The 24457-nt window shown below is 37.1% G+C and overlaps 2 protein-coding genes across 3 annotated transcripts in view; one reads left to right on the top strand and one right to left on the bottom strand.

Annotated features, from left to right (window-relative positions):
- Nucleotides 1-24457, top strand: part of PI4KA (phosphatidylinositol 4-kinase alpha) — a 64410-nt gene that overhangs the window by 21815 nt on the left and 18138 nt on the right. For both annotated transcript variants that reach the window (XM_030024105.2, XM_030024104.2), the window contains exons 19-34: nucleotides 107-157; nucleotides 12865-12973; nucleotides 13521-13657; nucleotides 14562-14695; nucleotides 15731-15813; nucleotides 16090-16160; nucleotides 16278-16402; nucleotides 16869-16950; nucleotides 17671-17754; nucleotides 18117-18206; nucleotides 19598-19717; nucleotides 21332-21424; nucleotides 21757-21913; nucleotides 22184-22311; nucleotides 23561-23719; nucleotides 23982-24133. In XM_030024105.2, coding sequence (XP_029879965.1) covers nucleotides 107-157; nucleotides 12865-12973; nucleotides 13521-13657; nucleotides 14562-14695; nucleotides 15731-15813; nucleotides 16090-16160; nucleotides 16278-16402; nucleotides 16869-16950; nucleotides 17671-17754; nucleotides 18117-18206; nucleotides 19598-19717; nucleotides 21332-21424; nucleotides 21757-21913; nucleotides 22184-22311; nucleotides 23561-23719; nucleotides 23982-24133 — 1775 coding nt within the window. The remainder of the gene's footprint in view (nucleotides 1-106; nucleotides 158-12864; nucleotides 12974-13520; nucleotides 13658-14561; nucleotides 14696-15730; nucleotides 15814-16089; nucleotides 16161-16277; nucleotides 16403-16868; nucleotides 16951-17670; nucleotides 17755-18116; nucleotides 18207-19597; nucleotides 19718-21331; nucleotides 21425-21756; nucleotides 21914-22183; nucleotides 22312-23560; nucleotides 23720-23981; nucleotides 24134-24457) is intronic.
- SERPIND1 (serpin family D member 1) lies at nucleotides 3109-11514 on the bottom strand. The gene is made up of 5 exons (XM_030024106.1): nucleotides 11363-11514; nucleotides 9236-10107; nucleotides 5138-5411; nucleotides 4011-4155; nucleotides 3109-3612 (listed from the first exon to the last, which is right to left on the bottom strand). Exons 2-5 carry the CDS (start codon nucleotides 10089-10091, stop codon nucleotides 3421-3423), a joined length of 1467 nt encoding a protein of 488 aa, XP_029879966.1. The 5' UTR covers nucleotides 10092-10107; nucleotides 11363-11514; the 3' UTR covers nucleotides 3109-3420.

Raw genomic sequence — 24457 nt, 5'->3', positions numbered from 1 at the left:
CATTTGCATAGACAGTAGGAATGTTTGATGCTTGAAATAGGTCTTGTAGCAGGTATTTCAGAAATGCTTTTGTAGATGTTTTGATAACATCCTTTTTGTTTTCCAGGCCTCCAGTAGTGCAGGGAATCTGGGTGTGCTTATTCCTGTTATTGCTGTGGTGAGTAACCAATGATTGGGTTGTTGCAAACAGGATAATTTTTCTCACATATATCAAATACCGGTGCTATTTCATGGTCAAATGGTTTGATCAACAACTAATGCAGAAGTAAGCATCCAAGAGAAATACAATCCAAGTATTGTAAAATAATATTTCTTGCTCAAAGAGGGGGGGAAACATTTGTTTAATAATGACATGTCTCTTAAAATAATTAATTTTTTGTGGTTGAGAGTTAGATCGTTGCTAGTCATGAATTCAAGAGATTCATGAGCTAAATAATACCACAGGGGATATTTCTTTGAATAGTGTTTGGTATGCAATGTAATAAACAGCATGTATGTGTGGCCTGAGGATAAAAGTGAAAAACAAAAGTTAATAGAAACAGAGTTAAAAATACATCTTAGTTTGGCAGCACAGTGAATTCTGCTTCTTAAAAGGAAAAGAAAAAAAGAATCATTGAGGAAGGGGAGGAAGTGTCCTATGTCTTCTGAAACTAGAATTGGTTGTCATGCTGAAAGCATTTTAGGAAATGGGCAAGTACACTGATGTCCATTCCAGACTCATTTATTTTGATGTATATCTGGTTTTAGTCTCAGATGACAACTTTTTCTGGGGCAAAAGGATTTTTTTTAACAAAGTGTAACTACTATTTCAGTCAAAAATTGGTGTGCAACCATTCTAGATCTCCAACAGAAAATTTGGTATGTCCAAGCTGGGTTTCCAAGTCAGTAGCACTAGTTGCCTAACTGCTGTAGCTTCTACAAAAAATGTCTAAAAGATCCATAGACAAACTTAACCTTAATGGAGAACAAAAAATGATCATGTCACTTTTTCCCCTCCTGAGCTTGAATTCTTCTGTGAAGCTTTTCCTGCACAGCTAGTGGGACAGAAGGGGAAAATGCATTACATACTTGCAGTAGGCATGCCTGCTTGTAATTTGCTCATACTGCACATCCATTAACAAACAGAAAAAATCATTCATTTCATACTCTGCCCTCACAGACCTCTTTACAGAAGCTTTTCAAAGAGAGGAGCCTAAAATTAGCACTGGTTAAAGATCAAAGAATTGTTTCTTTCCTTCCCCTGTCTTTTCCACGAGTTTCCAGCATAGGCTCTTCCTGAATTCACCAGTGATCCCAAGGGCCAGATCATAGCTTTACAGAAAAGTGTTTATAAATGTCTTGGATTGCTGTTATGGAATAGGTGCTCAGTTTTTGCATGAACTAGCTAGTCCTGTGTTGAGAGGTACGTTCCAGTGGGTAGTATTTTTCAGCTGTTAGTAATGCCAGCACCGATTTGAGTGAAAGCAAGATCATTCCTTGCATATTGAGAAAAGATTAGTACTTGTTAGAGACTTGATATAAAAGTTATGAAAGTACTTTTCTGTTTCAAATTTTTATTGATGATATATTTGTTCTGAATAGCTGGTGATAACTGCATTTTTCTTAACCAATGTGACCTTTAAATGGAGTCAGATAGTGCCAGAATCTGAAGCAAGAGTTAATGGTTACATTATGGTTGTTGAAGCAAATATTTGACTTTCTTGCACAATGTATGAAGATCATGAGTTTTGAGCAGTAGCTGATTTGCTTTTCTGCTTGAGTTCTTTCTCTTGAATAATTCCTGTTACTTAGGTCTCAAAACCCCCATACTTTGATGCTCCAACTCCTTTAATCATTGATAAACTAGTTAAATCTGGAGCATGAATATTTAAGTTTTTTTAATGTCGATAAAACAGTAAAATGTGTATATGAATGTTAATAATTTCTGTTGTGAACCTTCAATACTGAAAATTTTCCCCCACTTACTGGGCTTGTAAGCAAGCACAGTATGAGACATGAATAGAGAAACATCTGAGCTTCCTATTCGACATCAGCTCTTGATCATCTAATACCAATATTTCACTGGCTGTCACGTTAAAAAGTTCTAGGGGGGGTGCAAATAATTGTAGTAGATGCAAAATTACAAATGTCACTATATAAAAGCAAAATGAAATCAATTAAGTTAAACTGAAGATTGGAAAACACCTTTTTAAGAGAATTCCTAATCCTTAAAACAACTGTTGGTTTATAGCTTAATTTGCATATTTTTGCTAACATAAAACAAATTTATAATATGAATATATTTAGATGGATACAATATTTGATACAGCAAATAGTAATAAAAATACCATCACTGGCTTGTGAGGTACCTCTTTTTAAAAGGTATGATGCAAAGGAAGGTATGCAAAGGTGAGTATGTTCATTGGCTTTAATAACTTGAATGTAAGATGCAACTCTGTTCCTTGTACTGGGTAGGTAGTAATATGCTACAGACTTCAGGTAAATTTTCACTTTTTTTAAACGTGAAACAGGCTTTGTACAGCATTCATGTTAACAGAATGATTCAGAAAGTTTGCAGTCTTAGTTTGACTTGAAAGGTTTTGTCCACTGAATCAAGTATGGAGAGTGTATTTGAATTCTTAACAAATGTTGTGACTGCTATAAATCACACTTTTTTGTAGAGAGGATTAGGTGATATTGGGCTGGTGAAAAGAGCATTTTGCTAGCTGCTTTCACTATAAAAGGTATTCTAAGGATCTTTATATAATTTACCTGCTTGGCTAATTCCGATACTGCTTGTACTGGTGAAGATGAGAGAACTGTATTGAAACCATACAAGTTAGGTTGGGGAAAAGTAGTGGATCCATTAGTATTTCATTCCTCCAAGACATTTTTATCTCCTCTTATTTTGTACATGGGTCCATAAGGTTCATGGTGTGTAGGTCTGCTGAATGTTAAATAATGCAAGCAAAAGAAAGAATGTAGACACTTAATCTTTTTCAGGTTAGATTATGTAAAATACCCAGGAGAGACTTGGGCTTCTAAGACTGATCAGGTATTCAGGATTTCCTTATTCCTATTTATTATGAATAGGCATCCTAGCACAAATTTAGAGCTAAACTTCAAGAATCCAGATAGTCTAAATATTTTATTGGTTACATTTTTATACACTGAAGTAGAACACATGTAAGTTACTTTGTGATTTATTTTTTTTAATACACTTGTATCGATACGTGCCACTAACCATTTTAAATTGCAGTCAAATTATCTACTGCTATGAGTCCATTCATGTGAAACTACCTGTAGATAATGTATTTTCTTGTGATACCAGTGGCTTTTGTATTAGCTAATATGACAATAAAAATTCCTTTATGATACTGGTATATTAATGTGTAATTATATAGCCCATGTGTAACAGCATGTTGAAGGTCTTCCCTGCTTTTAAGACTTGGCTGGGTTGACAACTCTACCCATGAACAGGAGGCAACTGGTACGATGTTCATAGATCAGAAACAAAAAGGGGCGGTCGACAATAAAGCGAATCTGAGCAGAAAGAGGCATGAACCCAACGTTGGTTATTGCTCCAGCCTCTGTGCCTTCCTCGTTCACAGTTATCGTGCCTTGATGATTGAACTGTTTAAACAAACAAAAAAAGGAAAACAAAAAAGAAATTGAGGATCTTGTAAGTACTCAAATGATGTGCTCACAGCCTTCCCCCTCTCCATGTCCTGCACATGGCTCCCTTGTGACGCTCTTGCTGGTAACTCCTACGCGGCAGCAATCCTTTGGTTTTGGTTTGTGAATAAGCCTGTTCCTGACTGACCACAATGCTTTCAGTGCCTTTGACGTCTGATTAAACATGTTCCTCATTATACAAATAGTCAAAGACATGCAGAGAAACCCATATCCCTATGTCCTCTAAGAAAGATGAGAGGAAGTATTTTAGCTGGCTGTGAATTATTTTTACTGTGTTGCCATGTTTTCAGGTGATATAGTTTAATCAGAAAGGAAATGAAAAGAGGAGTAAATACCCTGTCAATGGTGACTTTCTCATCTGATATACCAGAGTAGTTGCCTTTTTCATTGAAGAGTTCTTCTATTCCCATGGATCTCAGATAACCAATCAAGTTATAACTCTTCTCCAGCTTAAATTTAGGCAGAACCACTTCTCTTGTTCTAGTAAAAATAAAAACAAAAATGAAAAATCATTAAGGAGATACATATTTGCATGACTCCTTTGCTTTACATATCTGTTGTGGTTTGGGTTTTTTGCTGTCTTCAGCAAGCAGGACACAGAAATATGCAGGACTGTTTACTGTCCTTTTACTTTCAAAACTTGGGCATCATTACTTTTAAGCTGTGTTTTAAAAAATTAATTCCCCTCCCAAAACTGTTAGTTTGTAATTTAATATTTCACTTAACGATGATTTACATTATTTGTGTGTGTAAGGTACATAGCCTTGAGCAGTTCAGTACATGGTTGGATATGCTTGTAATAAATGTTGAACTGTCAGATTTTCTGGAGTACTAAACTGGAGGTTTGTCAGTTAATGTATACAATAGAAATAGGTTGGCTTCCTGAATAGCACATCAAATCAGTTCTTTTTATCTTTTTATCAAGTCTGAAGACAGGTATCACCTAGTCTGTCATCTTGCACAAGAGAGGCTATCTGATTTTTTTCTCTCTCCCGTAATAGTGATGTCCATTGTTGATTACTGAATGTGTCCCTTTACACAACAGATATGTTGAAATGCATAGTGCTGAAATGAATGTAGGCTGCTTTCCATATGATTGAGATTACTCTGCATAAATAGCCTGTTGTTATCATACTCCTGTTTTTCCTCCTCATTGTAAACTTTATCAGTAATAACTTTTTCTTTAAATCTACACCATTAACTACTTAATAGAAAGGATTTGGGAACTCCCATTAGAATTTGCCACCTCAATCATCTTTGATTTCTTGACAGCATTTAAATTTTGAGATATCACTGGTCCTTATTTTTGATTCAGTAAATCCATCTTTGGGGGGGTTTTGTTTAGGTTTAATGTTTTTAATCAAAATATCATATGTTATCTTCTGTGCTCTTTACTTACCCTTGCCAATCTCATCAAGAAAATACATTAAGACTTTAGCAAGATGTACATTTCAGCAGATACCTGTTTGTCATGCTCTTCTGCCATTTTTCCACCACATGAGGTGTTATCTGCTTTTCTAGGGCTTTCATGCCAGAGAGTTTGTGTGGAAGTACAATCAGCATACTGATATTCCCCACGAACGGGAGCTGGATCACACTGCAGTCTAGCTCAGGGTCTGCAGCAGCTAGGAAGTTCCCTTTCGTCTGCATCATAGGAACCTTTATTGTTTGCTTCTCATTCAGTCGGAAACTTCTCTTTGTTGTCATTTCCACTGGAAACTTATTCTCCCAAGTTCCTGTTAATACAATGCAGAAGACAGATAAATAAACCCAAGATCCTTGTTTAATAAAATATTCCCAGAATAACAGTTTACATTAAGTTTTAATTCATGTGAATTGGGAATTACTGTAGGAGATTTTTTATTTCAATTAAGCCTGAATAAGAAGACAAGTTTTAAAGTTACTTTAAAATTCCTGGCTTTCTTTCTAACTTAACATTTGTCTGATTTGAATGTTCTGAATTACAAAAGCAGGTAAACACAAACTGGAAATTTGAAAGGGCTTGGTGTGTACTATTTTTTTCCCCAAGAAGCCTAGAAATTACAAAGTTCAAACAGATGGAAAATATTTGACAGGGTTTGCACCTAGTGAAACAACTGACAGCTGTATTTTCTGAGAGATCTGATACTTGAAACCAGACTGTTTCAAGCATCAGAAATGCCAAACTAAGTAATGACTGTTTTCATTTTGCATAAAAGATATTATGCTGAAGGTATTACCTTGACTTAGTTCATTCAAGCCATTGAACTTTCTGTCGTAAGACATCCTGAAGAGTTTGGGTGTTGACTGCTTAATTTTATGACCCAGTTTGATGGGATTTCAGCACACCTACGTGAGCCTGTCATCTGACAGGTTTATGCCCAAAGAATACAATTCAACATATTTTGCAGCCCTGAAAGCTTTGCCATCAGGGTTTGAATCTTGCTAAGTGAAGATTGTTTGGGTACCCCAAATATTTATCGACTGTGTAAAAGAAGGTGCTTTTTTAAAGTGGTGTTCCTATTGATCTGTTGTCAGAACTGAGGCTCTGGAAAAAAACATTTTTTTTCTTAACGGGCAGACAAAGCTAGGATTTTATAGTGGAAATAGGGTTACTGGTATTTCCTGTTAAAACTCTGGATTTTAGGTCACTGTTGGCAAGCAAGTAGCTGGGGAGCACGGCTGTAACTGTGTGGAGACTACAAATTTAACCTTAATCGGTAACTTTCTTTTTAAAAGGTTGCAAGTGATGCTGAGATCCTTAATCTGACTTTGCCAAATTGACTGTGAAGTAAGAAAAAAAGCCTTAAGTCCAACTTTCATTCTAATAGTTTCTTTGTATGTTGGGCTGATGGGGAGCAGTTTGAGAAGTGAGCAGACTGTGGTTAATATTCTGAAGGGAATGGGATATAAAATGGATTATGCTATTCCCAAACAAATTGTCTCACTTCTCAGGAAAAATTAACATCTGTCTGTTCTTCAGGGAGCAGAATTCACAGGTATAGGACTCTAGCTAGCTAAAGACACAAAGCTGCTGTGGGTCAGGGGAGCTTCAGCAGCACTGTGATCACCTGAGGAACGGGAGATGTTTATCAGCTCTTCCTAGTAAAAGAGAGGGGCTGGGGAACTTTTTTCTTGACTTCACTTTTGCAGATGTCTTTGTCTTGGAGTAAAATACTGTTCTCCAGCAGGAGGCATGTGGTCTTCTGGGGACAGCTGAAAGCAGTTGCCACTTTGACTTTTGTGACTTCCTGGTTTGAATCTTCCCACCAAGATGTCTTTTAGATCCATCTGTGGTGGCAGAAGTTGTCTCCATGATTGACTTCTCTCTTGCATTCGTGACTAGAATCTCATAGGAGCAATTTTGGATTTGTCAAAATTTGTCAATTATCAAAAGCTGCTGTGATCTACCATGGCTAAAATAACCAGCTCCTACTTGATAGGAAGCTCATAAATGATTGTTCGGACCTCTGCAGAATGGAGGGTAGATCTCAGCTGGAGGTAGACTGGACACCTATACAACACAAAACTTGCTTCTTACCAATGCGAAGAGTTTCCAATAGTTTCTTGATAGTATTTAATATAAAAGGAGCTTGAGACTTCATGGTTTGGCAAGTATCCCATTACCCAGTATCACTTGTACTGAGCATTTCTGTGTAGCTGAGACTACTCATAGGTTTCTTAGCTCTGAGGGCTTAACAGAGCTTGTCTGCAATGGCACAGACAGTGTAAATATTGTAAATAGAAAGATGCGGACAAAAACTAGCATGTCCAGAAGGACTCATGGGGAAACTAGGAAAGCAGGAGCAGAACTTGCTTTTTAAATGTTCAGTTCCACTCAGAATGGAATTACCAGGAGACTGTCACTGTAAGATGAAAGAATGGAAGACAGCAATATAGAATTGATTTTTTTTGGTTTTGAGTGTTAGAAATTACACCCTTCAGCAGACAAGGCAATTTGGACTAACAGGACTCCATGGCGAGAAGAAAAAGCCAAAAGTCTTTTTGGTCGTGATGACTCAAGAGTTCCAATACTAAAGCTATCGCATTTTTGGTGTTGTTTTTGTTATTTTGAGATAGCAAAAGTCTTTAATAATTTCAGAGTAAAACAAAAAGGTATTTTAAATTTGACCAAATTGTGAAAAAATTATGTATCTGTTTTACTTTGCATAATCCTTCTCTTAGGATGGTCTAATGGACAGTAAAGCCATGTATTTAATATATGATATGATAATCAGATGTACTTAAGGACACAAATAAGTCCCTTTTGGATCATACTTCAGAATAGGGGTTTATTTGGATCTTATGCTAATGACTGCTTCAGATCTTTTGAAGAGGCAAGTGGCATTATGCAAAGAAGGAACACCTTGCAAGTGAGTGGGAAAAGGTACATTTAATAAACTTATAGGAATGGCGTTCCCATAAGTTCCTATAATCAAATGCTGAGAAGGCAGGTGTAAGAGAGCCCTTGAGCATTTGTTTCCTGGAAGCAGAGACATAGTTGGGAAAAAGAAATTCCTTTGTAAGTTATGGAAAGGAGTACGTTGTACTTACAAACACTGATATTCTTTTGTGCTAATTTGTCTTTCCTTACCAGTGTTTTAAGTCACCTTCATCTGATTTTAATCTTAAACAGTCAGTAACAGATTTCCTTTTTTTCCTTAGTCCCTCTTTCATTGGCACCTCCCACCTCTTGCTCATTTAATACCATTTTAAAATTTTATTGAAAAATTATCAAACTTTCAACCTGAGGCAGATAACTAATGTTGAAAATCACACCACAGGCTCTTAGTTTAAGTGTAAAGAAATTGAAAATAAGGATTTATAGTAAGAATTATTGTACAGTCTTTATTTCAAGCCTCTTTAACTGTTCAGCCTGTAGTGATACATGTAGCAGCCCACATCAGCAGACAGTTCATACTGAATGAACTGAAGTATTGCAAGTGGTGAATGCGTTTGTTTTTAGCTGTAGAAGAATACTGGTTTTGTTATTCTCTTCAGTCCCCTGTATAGGCTTGTTGACAAGGATCATGCTCTGATCATATAAAAAAAATATCTGATCATATAAAAATATACATACTTTAAGCTGAAATAGTTTATAGTCATTCCTATGAATCCTGAATACTTCACAAATGTTAAGTGTTTTAACTGAAATCAACTTGTACCATTTCAATGAAGCCGATAACTTGAAGCAGGACTGAATGTGACTAATAACTTGCACATGAATTAATAACCTCACCATCTGAGACTCCTACAAAACTTATGCTTTCTGAAGCTATTCTGCATTCATATGTTGCTTTTTCAGTCTCACTTTTAGACTATAAGGTTTTGGATGTAATAAGTATTTGCTGTATTTATACAATACCCACTAACTTCAGGGTGTGACTGGAACGTCAGTGTGCTACAGAAACATGTGAAAATGAGCTAATAATAGACATTCTTCTTAATGAGGGAGTTGATAGGCTTTTTTGAACTGTAAACTAGATTTAAGTTCAGTCTGGGATTTCTAATGAAGTATGCAAGTGAAGTGAATTGCGAACTGAGAAAATCCATTGCTAAGATTGAAATAACAGATTCTTACCTTTAAAGTAAAGACAGTTAAGAATCATCATCAGTGTTGTAGGGTTTACATTCACAAGAGCTTCCTTTATTAATCCTTTGGTCAGCTTCAAGATGCGTTCATTGGTTTTAGTTATGAAGTTGGGATCTGAAAAATCAGCTGGTTGGGCATCAGCAAAGTAGTATGTCTTCATATTGTTTCTGAAATCATTCAGAATAGAAAAGTCCTTCTGAATGTAAAGATCGTTGACTGACCTCAGTGTATAACCAAAATTGCGCCTGAATAGCCGATGAGTGAGTTTGCGGAAGAGATTATGAACAGTCATGAGCTCGTATTTGGTGCTGGCATTAACGAAGTCTTGAAAGCCAAGAACAGATAATACTTCCTGCTGAGTTTGACCCTTTAGACCCAGAGAAATCATAGCCATCGCAGTGGAAATGCCAACAGGAGCCATGAGGATGTTATCTGAAGAGTTGGCTTTGTCTGCCACACTGCGGTAAAGGTTGAAGCCAAAGTTTGCATTGAGGATATTGAGGCGCTGGATTCTGGTTTTGCCTTGGAATAGTTCAAGAATATTTCCTTGCTGAATTTCAGAAACCATGTATGGGCCAGCATCAATAATGTCACTGTAGTCATCTTCACCCAGTATCTTGTCGAGATCTAGATAGTCCTCTTCCTCTTCCTCTTCAGGAATCAAGTCATTAGTGATAGTGTTTTCTCTGTGGAACTCCGGTGGTAAGTTTGGCATATCATAGGTCCCGTTTTCCTGTGGCTGTTCATCTTTAAGGCTTTCAAAATGCTCAGTGAAGTCCTTGACTCCACAAAATGTGGAGGTTATGATGAGAGCAAGGGCAAGCAAATGAAATAGGAACTTCATTCTGACAGGTCAAAACCTGGAAGACAACATAACACAGCTGAGAGAGCATAGGGTAATTGAATTTTAGTTATCTATTCCCTAATTTTAGGTCCACGCTGAATTCTGCCACAGCAGAAGGTCTATAGTTACCTTATTCAACAGCAGGTTTTTTTAGTGGAACAGAGCTTAATTAGATGGATATCTGTTTTACTGGTAATCAGTTTTGCTTACATAATGCCTCCAGCCTGCCAAAGAATTGGTTGACCTCCTCCTCCCATGGAAGTTGTCATTATTGGCATGTTTCAGCAGTAACAAACACATTACCTAAAATATGCAGGGCTCCTTATTTATAAATCCGTAGCACTTAAAATGTGTACTAACTGTGTTACTAGCGTATGCTAAAAATATGACGTGAAGATAAGTTTGAAGATTTGAGCTTGGTAGGAGGAGGGACTAGGCATCCACTGAAGGAGCATACCAGAAGGCTGAGATGTACTGAAGAATTTGAAAAACAGACAATCTGTAGCTACAACAAAAAAATGGAGTTTTATGAGAGTGTTTTTGGAAGAGCAAAGCTGAAATTTGATGGAATAAAGGAGATCTAGGGATTTGGCAACAAACCTGTAGAAAGATGTGTATTTGTGCTAAATACCATTAGTGGGACTGCACTGTTAAAATAAAAATGTTACTATGATGTTGATTAGAATGTTTTTTAAATTAGCAAGTAGTCCAAAGAGCTGTTCTGTAGAAGTAAAATATGTAGATATACATACCTGTACATCTGTGAATAAAACCAGTGCTTGAAGGAAGATATTTTCAGACATGTTGTAGCAGGACTGAAGTAACTGAACTAACTGTTTAATTTTTGAAACTCTCCCCCTGAACTGAAATCCTAAAAGCATTAAAGGTGATTATCCCATAAAGAAAATGAATTCTTTTGCAACAAGGAAGGATCCACAGAAGGTGCTTTTTAAATGGTTTTTACATTGTGACTTAATGACTTGAGTCACTTTTTCTTCTTGTTTCTTCATAAATTCATGACTTTTTTTCCCCGCCCCCAGAAATCAGGCCCTTAGGGCCAACATACTCTGTCCAGTAACCATTGATAAATGTTTTCTGCTTTTGGCATAGAAGAATTTGCTGTCTGTAGTTCCCAACTTACATTCTCGTCTTCACCAATGTTCAGTTATTGCTTAGCTGCACTTAAACAAGCAAAACATTCCCCCACTCTGCAATATATATGTCTTTGGTCAGATCTACCTAAAATAACAGAAGATGTAAATGAAGCTTACCTTTAAGCCACTGTACGGAAAGGATGTGTTGAATAGCTCAAGTAAGGGGAATAGCAGGGTTTAAATCTGAACTTTGACGCTAGTTTTTTGTGTATCTCCCAAAGTAAACATTCTCTAAACCAAACACTGCTAAACTTACTTCGTCAGCCAAAATCCCTCCCTTGCCTAGTGATCTCTGCTGAATTGTATGTTGTTTGTTGAACTACTTTTATGGCTTTGCAGGTACTTGTTCACTTTTGAGGAAGATCTCTGAGCAAAAATTGGCGTGTATGTAAAGTTTGAAAGTCAAGCGTGCACATAAACTTGACTGTTAGTGACTAGTAAAAGCCATGTTGCTGCTATTTTGTGCTGAAATGAGGGGGCATATTACTGCAAATATGGTTGAGGCTGCTGTGGTTGTGATGGTCAGGCTTCTTCAGTCAGTGTTATATTGGTGCAAACATTTGCGTTGCACAAGCAACTTTTTACCATAGTGCCATTTACCAGCTTAAACTCAGATTAATTTTACTATAATAGAGGGATTTTTTCATTTTGGTTTTTTTTTTTCTAAAAGGAACAATCTGCCTCATAATTTACAAATGTATCCAAAGTGAGCTTTATATAAGGTTTCACTGAAATACTGCTGGCTGTCTTACCTCAAGGGAATTATTATACAGTTAGAGAAAACTTCTTCAAGCTAGGTTAGAATCTAGCATTTTCTTAATAAAGTTTACAATAATAATACACAGTCATATTGATTAAAGCTCACAGTTTAATGGGCCATTTCTTTCATTTTTTAAACACTGCCTGTGCTGCTAACACTTTTTAAGATAACACACGATGAGCTTTGTTACATAAATTTATCTGAAATTATGTATCATGCTGGCTGGGAGTATAAACTGTGCTCCTCTAGTGGTAGCAGCTGTTTGTGCAAAAAGTAGCAGAGAATTTTAATAAATGTGTTGAAAATAATGCTCTTTTACTTGCTTGTTTAGATAGTAAATTCTCCAGAACTGATGTCATTGTGTGCGTGGGTGCAAACAATGAAAGATCCCCAATTGGTGCCTCAATGTATTTCCACAAAGCCAATAAACAATAGCAACCAGAAGTATGTTTCGCTAATATTTATTTGGTTTTGAGTTCCTTTGCACTGAAGCAAAGGGGCATGGCATTGTCTTCAACACAGTTTAAAGGACCATGTGGTCTCTTCCTCTCTGCAGTTGATAGTATGCTAATATTACAGTAACCTCTGAAGAGAATACATATCAGCATGGTATTATTCCTGTGTAAAACAAAGGAAATTCTTACTTCAGGCATCTCAAATGTTAGCATTTCAGATATTCTAACAAGATCTAATTTTCTTCAGTATAACAATAGTAATGTAATAGTAGTTTTCATAGGTGACAAAGAATATCACCTTCATAAATCATAGTAAAGAAGGTACGTGAATTGATTCCTTAGCATGGAATTAAGTTATTGTAACTCCCACCATTTTCTAATGTTAATTTTTATTTCTTTGGTAGCTCACTAGACGCTTGCCACCCATCAAGGAGGCCAAGCCCAGGTTGCAAAAGCTCTTCCGTGACTTCTGGTTGTATTCGGTGCTGATGGGATTTGCTGTGGAAGGATCAGGTAGTGTAAATTCTGAGCGCGCAACGTTGCTGCTCGCATTTAAACTCTTGTTGAATCTAAGTGTAACTGCAAACTGTTCACTGTAGGCTGAAATAAAATTAGAGGCATAAAGACATTACAAAGCAAACAGCTTACATGTCAGTTCTCTGGTAGGATTTCTTTACATCTTTGCTCTGTTTTGCTGTGAGATTGAGCACAGTGCAACTTGTTCTTGTACTTAGGTTTTCTTTTTCTAAGCTAATACAGCAGTTCGCCTTAGTTAAGTATGAGTTTTGATAGCTAAGTTCCTGAAATGGAAGATCAGACACATAGGGTACAACAATAATCAAGTAGAAACTTCTTACCCATTGAGAAATTTCACTTGGAATTACCTAAACGTGTTTACTATGTTTGGAACGTGGATCACCTGTGGTGAGTGTTTGTGCTTAAGTGCATGAAAAATTGGCCCTAGGAAGTATTACAAAGCTTGATAATGCTAGTTAACTTTGTGAATCCTAATACTGTTTTTCTCCCTCACCCCACCTTCCTCTTTATACTTGTGCTGCAGGTCTCTGGCCGGAAGAATGGTATGAAGGTGTGTGTGAAATTGCCACCAAGTCTCCCTTACTCACATTTCCCAGCAAAGAACCACTTCGATCTGTTCTTCAGTACAATTCTGCCATGAAGAATGATACTGTGACTTCTGTAAGAATTAATTTCTTCTATTATCACCTTCCATAATGTCTGTCAGTGTTAAATGATATAGTAACCATGATTTATTGAAATAGCACAATACCCATTCAACCTGCCTTCTTTTAGTGAAAAATATGACAACAGTGTACATAAGTGACTTGCGTTTAGTTTTATTGAGTGTTATTACAAGTGTTCAGGGTGGTAGCTACACTATTTTGATTAGGTGTAGAAACCAAGTCTTTGTGGAGATGGAAGCCTTTTAATAGGTTTTTTTATCCATTTTGTATCAGACAGACAAAACTTGCAGTGTTTAAAAAACTAAACCAACAAACTTTGGAAGGAAACAACACAGTCAGTCTTTCAAAGAAGTGTTCAAAGACATGTTAAGTGAGCTTTTTTGCTTTTTATCTGCTGGCTTGGTACTGGGATACTTCTCTGTCCCTAGTGTTTGCAGGATAGATTTTACCTGAGGACTCTGTGGTAGCAGCGTGAAGTGGGTTGAAGAGTTGCAGCTTATGAAATGTCTTTGGCTCCCAGATAATACAGAAATCTGTATTGTGCCTAGATATGTAGTTCTGTGGCGTCTGTGACAACAGACCCATGAAGTTTAAGAAGCTGGGCAAGGTTGATGTTGATCAAAATTACATGCATTTAGTGTAGGAGCTGTATTTCTTCATTGGTATAACTGCATGGAAACTAGCAGTTATTTCAGCAGGGAGCTTGACTCCAGTGTTTAATTCTGTATTTGAAGAATCGTGGCTTGCTGAGTCAGAGCAGGTTGGTCTTAGTCTGCAGACAAAGACATCCTGGCATGTTGTTTGCAAAGGTTAAAAAGTAATAGCTGAAAGTAAATGTTTTCAGAACACAAACTAATATAGTACTCCCACTTCAGATAACTTCATGTATTCATCTCTAGGCTGAATTAAATGAATTGCGGAGTACCATAATAAATCTCTTGGATCCTCCTCCAGAAGTGTCAGCGTTGATCAATAAGTTGGACTTTGCCATGTCTACCTATCTTCTTTCTGTTTACCGCCTAGAGTATATGAGGTATATATATACTTTTTTCACTGATGAATTAAAAAAAAAAAGGTGTATGTTCAAGTCAGAATTGCCAGACCCTAAGATAAATGAGAATCAGTGTTTCGAGTCACATTAGTTCTGTTGAAGATTTCAAGACTGGGAATTCATCTGTGCAAAAAAGCCTCCAGGGTAGATAAAAAGGATGGAATAATATAGTAGGGCCCCAAAAATGGGATCTTCTCTGTATAAGAACTAATAGAAGGTGGACAAAAGGGTTCTTTAAAAGAATGTTTTGCAAGCAAGCATAATGTATCCTCTGCACAGAGTCTTGTGCTTGCACCTCTGAAGGACAGTGTAGACACTTGCCTATTCTGTGAGATTAGTGTAATGTAGGAGCTGAGAAAATTTTTTTGTAGTGTACTTTTTTTATTTCAGTAGTATGTATTAGGTTGTACTAATCAAACATACTGAATTCACAAGACTATTTTTTTTTCCTTTAAAAGTGTTTTTATTACTGCTATTCAAAGAAGTGTGTAGCTGAAAGCTGAGGTGGAGGTCTAGCAGTGAGGAAAGTAGGAAGAAACTTCTCCATCGCATTTTTACCTTGATAATAACTGACAACAGGGACAATCATTTCCAGAAACATCTGGGCTGTATTTTAGAAACAATTTTTTTAATCAGTGATATTTCCATCACATGCAAATTCAACAGATGCAAAGCCTATAGAAATGCCAAAGATTGTACCGTGTTTATATGTTTGTGGTGATTGTGTAAGCGCATCATCATAAGGTTTCCCACTCCTGAGGTGTGAAAATTATTGTCTCAGTGACAAACCAGCATTTTATGATCCAAGCCCTGTTAGTTCAATGTAGAAACAAATAGCAATATCACACTTACTAGAGACTTAAAATTATCATGAAATGAACAATTACCATATGTGTGTGTTGTGTACTGTGACATTAAAGTACATGGATTTGTGTTGAGGATGTTTAAAAGAAAAAGGAAAAAAACCTAAAACAAAACCCCAAAACAACCCAACCCACAAAACTCTTCTTTTCCTAGGGTGTTGCGTTCAACTGACCAAGATCGGTTCCAAGTCATGTTTTGCTATTTTGAGGATAAAGCAATTCAAAAAGACAAATCTGGTAAGATTACCTGCCTAGGTTATCTTGCAACTTGAGATACTAGGAAGTTACCTCCAGGCATGCAAAACTAAAACAAATCAAGCAACTATATAACAAAATTAATCATGTTCACTAGATTGCTGTTGCTTTATTCTTGCCAGGAATGCTGGTTTTGTTTTGAAACAGCTTGGTGCAGTGTTGGCTGAGTAAACATAAACACTTTTTAACTGTTAAACATGGTTTATAAAGCAAACGTAATTCTGATAATCAAACCTGTCACTTCTCTCAATTCCTCAGGCATGATGCAGTGTGTGATAGCTGTTGCTGATAAGGTGTTTGAAGCTTTCCTGACAATGATGGCTGATAAAGTAGGTTACATGGAAACTAAAATTTTAAATTTGTATAAATATTTTCATTTTGGTTTATAAAAGTGTGCTTGTCTTTTTCCTTAAGAGCTTCAGTCTTCTCTTTGGTATGCTTTTTAGCCTAAAACTAAGGAGAACGAAGAAGAGCTGGAGAGGCATGCTCAGTTCTTGCTGGTGAATTTTAACCACATTCACAAGAGGATCAGGAGAGTTGCAGACAAATACTTATCTGGTCTGGTAGATAAGTGAGTGTAGATTTCATTTTCTGTTCTCTTTTCACATTGACTGCTTAGTCATTACTTATGCAGTTGATGACAACAGTCAAGTGGATTTCTTGGCTGGTACTTCTGCTGAAGCATCTCCTTGAAAAATAACATTCAGTAGTTTTTTTGACCTGGCCTCTGAAACCCCTGCTTAAAATGTCTGTGTCTGCTTAGTATTCCCATGGATGGAGCAAACCAAAGTGGCCGTGAAATAAATGCAATCTCAATTCCTATGAAATAGCTCTCCTTAGCTTGCTTTTAGAGAGCTTTTGACTCTGTATTGAGCGAGGCTGTTGTGAGCCATGGCAAGCTTTGTGACTTATGTTGAGTATGAGCTTACCTAGTGATGTATATAGCTAGCTCTTTGAGCAGCTCCATTTCTTGCTAAAATAATTTCCTTCCTCGGCTATCCATGGTTATTATGTTTCTGAATCCTGTCTTGCTCTAGATTTCCTCACTTGCTGTGGAGTGGAACTGTGCTGAAGACTATGCTAGATATTCTGCAGACACTGTCACTGTCTCTTAGTGCAGTAAGTTCCTTTTTTTAGTGATGCTATTAGGGAAATAAAATGTATATTTCCATATTTCTTTAGTAGAACTGAATTTTTTGCTTTGTTTTGCATTTATTTGATACTTACTTGAGTTCTTAATTTGTTTTTGCTATCATCACCAAGATTGATAAAAATCTTAAAATTGGTTCTGCAAAGTAAGGAGTGCATTCGCACCCCTGTTTCATAGGTAGCAAAACTAGTGATAGAGATTTTTTTGTCAAATGTAGTTCAGAAAGTCAAATTTAGCATCAAGAGTAAAACACAGGATTACCCATTGTGGGTTGTAAGTGTTAAACTGTCTCATTTGAAATAAAAGTTTGGTGGTGGTTTTTTTTGGTTTGTGTTTTTTTAATGAATTATGGTTGTCAGATTATATTCATTCCAGTCTGTGTATGTGTATCCATATTCCTTGGATTTATTACATATTCATATTTTTTTAAGGAGGAAATGCTTTATAGAGTTTTATTTTTGTACTTAATGTTGAGGAGAGGGCTTTGGATTTTTAAAATTATTTATACTGAAAACCAAACTGGAATAAAAAACATTTCTTAGAACTGTTCAGATTGACTTTGAGAGCAAGTATTAGCAAAAAGGTTTGGTAAATCAGACTTCTTGTTTGAGGAGACTGTTACCTGTACTGTTCAAATTAACTGATGATGAATTTTATCTTATTGAGAATTGATACTTGTTTTTGTTTAGGACATTCATAAGGACCAACCATACTATGACATTCCTGATGCTCCATATAGAATAACTGTCCCTGACACACATGAAGCCAGAGAGGTAGGTGGTCCTTCTTGATTTATCAAACAACAAAATAATGCCTGTTTTTTTTATGCCAAGGAGATAAATTAGTGAGCTACGCTGAATTGTCCTTTCTTAAAAATACTGCCCTAGGTAAGGTTTTTCTAATACAATATGACATTTGGTATTTATGTTTTTCTGAATCTTACTATTTTTTTTTACTTGAACCATGACAGTTCTTTGCTTACCAAGGGTACATTTAATTGTTACAGAAAATCTTAACTGTATCATGTTGCTGCAACCTGCCTTGCTCCCGATGTTACTTATTAGACTATTAAAAGCAGTGCCTCTTGTTAAATGTCCTGTATTTTACTGATTGTATTGATGCTTTCTGATTCTAGAGTATAGTCAAGGATTTTGCTGCACGCTGTGGGATGATTCTGCAAGAAGCAATGAAATGGGCTCCCTCAGTTACAAAATCTCATCTACAGGTAATGAGCCTGCTTCTGTGAAAGAATTTGATCTTTGAACATCTTCAAAATGAGAATTAAATTATGTGGTGTTTTTTATTTTTGTTCAGACTATCCAAGCATCATTTTAAATTTTTCTGTTGCTCTAAGTTTTCCTTTACAGCATTGGCAGAGAATAATTAGAATTTTTGATCTGATGTGACTTTCAATGTAGTCCAAACCTGAGTATCTTGAAAATAACAGGTTTGTAAACAGTTGATCATCCTGGATTTACTTCAGAGGTCAGAATTTGGTGTAATAGAATCATCTGCCTAGCGAAGTTTGTTTAATACTGGTGCATTAGCGGAAAATATCAGCTGGACCAAAATGTATGATTAGGATGTAAAACTTTTTTCTTGTTTCCCTCTTGGAGGATGTCTTTTTCTGTCTTTATGTTTTGGGGTTTTTTTTAAATACAAAGGAACACTGCTAATATATGAGACCATTGTAAACTACAGACTTTTAATTTGAGCGTGGGCGTAGTAAACACTTATATGTGGCAGAGTTCAGTAGAAAGCAGTCACAAGACCACAAGCAAAGATTACAAAAGACTATTTATGATGTACTAATAAAATAAATACAATACCTTTTATGTAAACAAAAAGTGTCGCTGTAGTAAAATGCAGGTTTCTGTTAATCCTTGGTGAGTAGTTGAAGAAACTGCATAGTCCGGGTTAGACTAGTATTCTGCCTAGAGGTGTCTAACTTAGTGCTGATAACAGAATTTCTGGGGAGGCTCAAGATCATAGAATCATTTAGGTTGGAAAAGACCTTTAAGATCATCGAGTCCAACCATCAACCCAACACCACCATGCCCACTAAACCATGTCCTGAAGTGCCATGTCTATGTGTTTTTTGAACATGTCCAGGGATGGTGACTCCACCACTTCTCTGGGCAGCCTGTTCCAATGCCTGGCAAAGATCTTGGACACTGCAACTCTACCTGAAGTTTATACTTCCTTCCCTAAAAAAACCTCAAGGAATTCTGTCCTTATGTAAAAGGATAACTATATTCCCTTCTTCCATCGAGTCCAAAGCATTTCCTTCTGTAAGGTTCTCTTTGTGAAAAGTGATTCTTTTTAAATAAGACCTCAGCCTTCAAGTATCTATCTTGATCACTTTATCCTTTTACAAAATGGAATGAGTCTTACTCTTAGCATATTTAGGAGGACATTCAGAGTCTCTTATTGCCAGGGGAGCAATGCCTAAAAGGGAGTAGAGACAGTCTATTTATTGTCAAGTATGTGTGTAAGTTTTCTGGTAGTTTGCAATGATGCAACACTTGCTTATGAGCTGCCTTGTTTTGAAAAACACAGTAGTTTTCCAACAAACGCTTTTTGGTTTTGTTTGTTTGTTTGTTTGTTTTTTGTCAGGAGTACCTAAACAAACATCAGAACTGGGTATCAGGTTTGTCCCAGCACACAGGACTGGCTATGGCTACAGAAAGTGTTTTGCACTTTGCAGGCTACAACAGACAGAATACCACTCTGGGCGTGAGTATTGGGCACAATTCTTGTTTTTTTGTTTGTGCATGTGTATAGCTATCATGTTAATTTTATAACATTCAGTGTAGCCACATAATACAGATTTTCTAAATCACCTTTGTCATAGCACTTGAACATTACTCAGAAAGACACCTTATTTCTTTCCATCTCAAATCAAGGTATCTTCCAATCATGTTCTGTAAAATACTGAAAAGTAAGATGGTAACAAGCAAGAAAATAAAACTGTATCTAATGTTGTTCAAGAGTTTTCTATAGATTATTTTGAATGATTTGAAAGTAATATCTTTGTGTAAGACTGAAATGAGCTGCTTTCTAGAATAGTAGTGTAGGTGAGTGTTGGGTGACACCCATTTGCTCTGAGTTTTATATAGGTTCACTCAAAACACGCTTTTGCATTGAAGATTTCATGCAGTTTATATATAGTTTTTTACAGTTAATTTTTTCTCATTTGTTGTTATAATTTCTGATCTCCTGGAGAAACATCCAGTATAATCTGTTGTATCATCAGCCAGCTTTTTTTCTAGCAGCAGCTCTGAAACTGCCTCCAAACCCAGCTTTAGTAGGATATCCTTTTGGTCCTCCGTTACAGTCATCCTTCTAGACAGTGCTAGTCACTAAATGTAGTTACGATAAAGAAGTCCCAGGACTCAGGAGCGTAGTCACATAGTTCCCGAAAGGGACAAGGTGAAAAATCTTGATATAATAAAGACTATGCTGGAAGAAAGTAGAAACTTTACAACTGGAAAGGTAATAAGAGAAACAGCTTTGTCATTTTCTTAATAAGTTAACAGTATGTGTTTTTTATTAGGGCCCTCCTGCATGTCAACCAAGTGACAAAAGCTCCTTCAGATTGCTAGCAGTTTGTTTTTCCTCCTGCTTTAGTCTATGGACTGGACATTGCTAATGCAAAGATGATAGTATGCAAATTTTATATGCAAGACGTAATAGGAATAGTTCTCAAAAGTTTATCCATTGCTGAGTCAAGCTAGCCATTAGCAGTACTGAAGCAAAGCATTGCAGGAGTGTTGAATTTCTGATGGTTTTGCTGGCCTTGTATTTTAGTATTAAATCCTCAATATAAAAAATTCATTTTACAGTATAAGGAATTATTCTTTTGTTTGTTTTTGAGGAGAAGCCTCTGAGTGGCAAATTCCTGAGTGCTTCTGCAAAGGGAAACGTGGATTACTAGTACAGTTCTTAAAGACAGGAGCAAAATACTCTCTCTGCATACTGTCAGTTCAACAAGCTGTTGCATGGAGAGAGCAGAACCAAGATCACATCTACTCTTCTGTCTTCTTCCTTACCTGTTCATGAAAAGGGAGCAGCAGTCCCAGAGATTCTACCCTTTTTATGCTTTTTTTTCTCTTTCAAAAAGTATATACAAATACATATATATTTCAAACTGTATACATGGAATTAATGCACATGTTCCTTATTTCATTTTTATCAGTCTGGGTACTGTTATACCTAGTAGTCATGATACTATTCTGTTTATTAGCATAAAGAAAACTAAACTTAAAACATATGTGAATGTATAAATAGAAAAAAAGACAAGTGGTTGGATATGAGCAGTATAAACAGCTAGATGTGGTCTGGTCATAGGCAACCCAGCTAACTGAAAGACCAACTTGTGTGAAGAAGGACTACTCCAACTTCATGGCTTCTCTTAACTTGCGCAACCGCTATGCAGGAGAGGTAAGTACAGGATTTCTCATGAGTGTGGAGTGTCCACGAGCTCTGGCAAGGCTTTTCAGGGGATGATGTCCTTCCAACCTAAACTATTGTATGGTTCTATGTTATTTTAAGCACCTTCAAGATAAAGGGTATAATTTTCCTAGGTTATTAAACAGATCATTTTACTGTTGGTCTTGCAGAACGTTCTTAGATTGCAGATAAAGCTAAAGATTTAGCTAAGTAGTAGCGAAAGATGTCTCTGTTTGTGGAGTTCCTTAATCAGCACATGACCAATACCAAACTAGACTCCTAAAAACACTGTTGTCTGTTGAAAAACCCCTTGTATTTTACAGGTTTCTGGAATGATTCAGTTCTCAAATGCTACAGGACGAACATCTGACCTGAATAAACTGATGGTTAAAGAGCTGAATGATGCTCTTGAATCAGGCCACACTGAATTCTACACCCAGGCCATGTTTAAGTTGACTGCACTGCTAATAAGCAGCAAAGGTATTGAAAAACAAATGGAGTTCTGCTTTCTGGCTGTGAATGCAAAGAATAATAAACTACAGAAATGATCCATATACAAACCCAGTGTGCATCAACTTGAAGCAAAACTGTGTTTTGAGTTTTTTCAATGAGGCCTATATTGGGGCCTTCTTAAACTAGAAGCTATTTATTGGGAATTGATTATTGCATACTGTGCACACCAATTTCATGCTGATGTGAAAAGCGTTTATTTATTCTGTTGGAGAAATCTGAGTGAATGTTTGTTTTCAGACTGTGATCCCCAGCTCCTTCATCATCTGTGTTGGGGACCCTTGCGAATGTTCAATGAACATGGCATGGAAACAGCAATTGCTTGCTGGGAGTGGCTGCTTGCTGCCAAGAATGGAATCGAAGTGCCGGTAGGAAGCTATTTAACAACTCTTTCTCTGTCCCTGCAAGGGGGAAGAGAGAAAATCTTGAGGGGTTCACAGCTATTGTGAATCTGTGTCAAGTAAGGATGTTAAATGCATTGTTAATCACTTTAGCTTGCCAGGTAGTCTCTGTTCATGTATTGTTGGAAGTCTGAGCACCCTCGCAAAGTGAACTGTGGGAAGCGGATCTTTCTCAGCAGCAGGAATGATACAGTGAAGTAAATCTGTTAGGATCTCAGCTGTGTGATTTACTTTGCTGCTGAGATGCCTGAGCAGTTTACAAATAAGGTTCTGAACTACCACAATTTATAGAATAGTGTTTTAAAACAAATAGAAATCGATGTCCCTGTGCATCAGTCAGAACCTCTGGTATCTGGCATTACACCCTTGCATAAAAAAATAGGCTTGCAAGTGTCCTAATCCTGTAATAGGCTAGACCAGCTGTATTTTGTGAGGTGGGGATGAATCTAATAGTAATAAAGCAACTCAGTGTGGTGTAGTGACAGCCCCCACACAGCTGAGAAAGCTGCCTCTGGTAATTGCTCCTGTTGTTTGAGCACTAAGTGTTTCACTTGCTGGAGATGTCATCAGTCAAAATTTACGTAGATCAGTTTACGTGCACGTTTCAGTGTTTAACTTCTTAAGCATCAGTTTCATTTTTTCCTTGCATTTCTGGGGAGTTTCTTTGTATCTTGTTGAGGAGATTGGATAAGCACCCTTGGTTGCTGGACCTCCTTTCTACCAGAGGATGCTGCTCCTTAAAGCAGGTTCAGCAAAAGTGAATTATGTGCCATCTTTATGTTGTGTGCTTGCTTCATCAGCTGAATGTGCTCATGGGCCAAACTGTGTCCTGCAGTACATGAGAACCTGGCGTATGCTTGTCTCTGCTCTCCTGGTGTTGGAGGCAGTAACCTTCAGTAGAGCGTGAGGATGGACGGCACCGGCTGGTCTAACAGTTCAGTCTCCTCAGTAAAATACAGTGCTTGTCTGCTGTTGCCCTTAGTCTTTCTGTTACTAGCTGAACATCTGGAGGAGTCTTTCTTCCCTTTGTAATTTAGGATGTCAAAGAAACATTTTATTTCAGGTGGGATGTGTAGACCTGTCTCTGCCTCTCCGTTAACGTTGCAGTGAATTTTAATTGATGTATTAGATTCTTGTGTGTGCTGTGGAGAAGCATTGTGCTTCCCATGTAAGAAGATGCTCTTGAAACAAGAAACACGTATCTTCCTTTTTGTAGTTCATGCGGGAAATGGCAGGAGCCTGGCAAATGACAGTGGAGCAGAAAGTTGGCCTGTTTTCTGCTGAGCAGAAAGAAGCAGATCCATTAGCAGCCTCAGAAGAGAGCCAGCCGAGGCCTTGTCCACCAGAGGTGACTCCACATTACATCTGGATAGAGGTGTGTATTTCTTCTGAACATCCCACGTATGGCGGTGTTGCAGTGATGCTGTGATTAAGCTACTCTGCACTATTTGTTCTCACAATTCAGAAAGGGAGTAGAGTCGTGATGGTAGTCCTTCTGCCTCAAAGCCAGGAGACACACTCTGTTAGGATGAGCATAATAATTGAGGGGGAGAAAGATGTTTGAAACAGAAAAGACTGGGGGGGGTTGAGATAAAAAAGGGCAAAGGAAGTATGGCATGTCTTTCTCTCTTTCTCAGTTTTTGGTGCAGAGGTTTGAAATAGCCAAATACTGCAGTTCTGACCAAATAGAGATTTTCTCCAGCCTGCTCCAGCGGTCTCTTTCATTGAACATCGGAGGGGCAAAAGGCAGTTTGAATCGGCATGTGGCAGCAATTGGACCCCGATTTAAGTGAGTAGTTTTGTTTTGTTTTTTTCTTTGGTGGAAGAAATAAGGTTATAGAGGGGTGGGAGAAAAAAAACCTAAACACTGAATGTGTAACTTGTCCTTGGCTTCAAGTGGTGAAAATTCCTCTAAAAGCCTGGAATGATGTAGAGTCTGAGCTCTGTTTTCAAAGTAGAAGTAGCTAACTTTAGCTTGAAAGTAATTTTTGGTGCTTCAGAAAACTTAATGGGATAATTTCATATAGTGAATTGCCAGCATCATGGATCCAGTCAATGTATCAGTTGGGGATAATTTTGCTCCACCAATTGTTTTCACTTTTGTGACTCGAAG

This window comes from Aquila chrysaetos, chromosome 9, assembly GCF_900496995.4.
Source record: "Aquila chrysaetos chrysaetos chromosome 9, bAquChr1.4, whole genome shotgun sequence".
NCBI lineage: Eukaryota > Metazoa > Chordata > Aves > Accipitriformes > Accipitridae > Aquila > Aquila chrysaetos.
This window is presented reverse-complemented; position numbering and strand designations above follow the sequence as displayed.

Excerpts from the sequence above, each read along its gene's own strand:
- SERPIND1 (XM_030024106.1), bottom strand. The coding sequence starts at position 10,091 with ATGAAGTTCCTATTTCATTTGCTTGCCCTTGCTCTCATCATAACCTCC. Across the intron at positions 4,156-5,137 it reads CAGAAGAGCATGACAAACAG|AACAAGAGAAGTGGTTCTGC; the intron begins GTATCTGCTGAA and ends TATTTTTACTAG. Across the intron at positions 3,613-4,010 it reads AGAAAGTCACCATTGACAGG|TTCAATCATCAAGGCACGAT; the intron begins GTATTTACTCCT and ends TTGTTTAAACAG.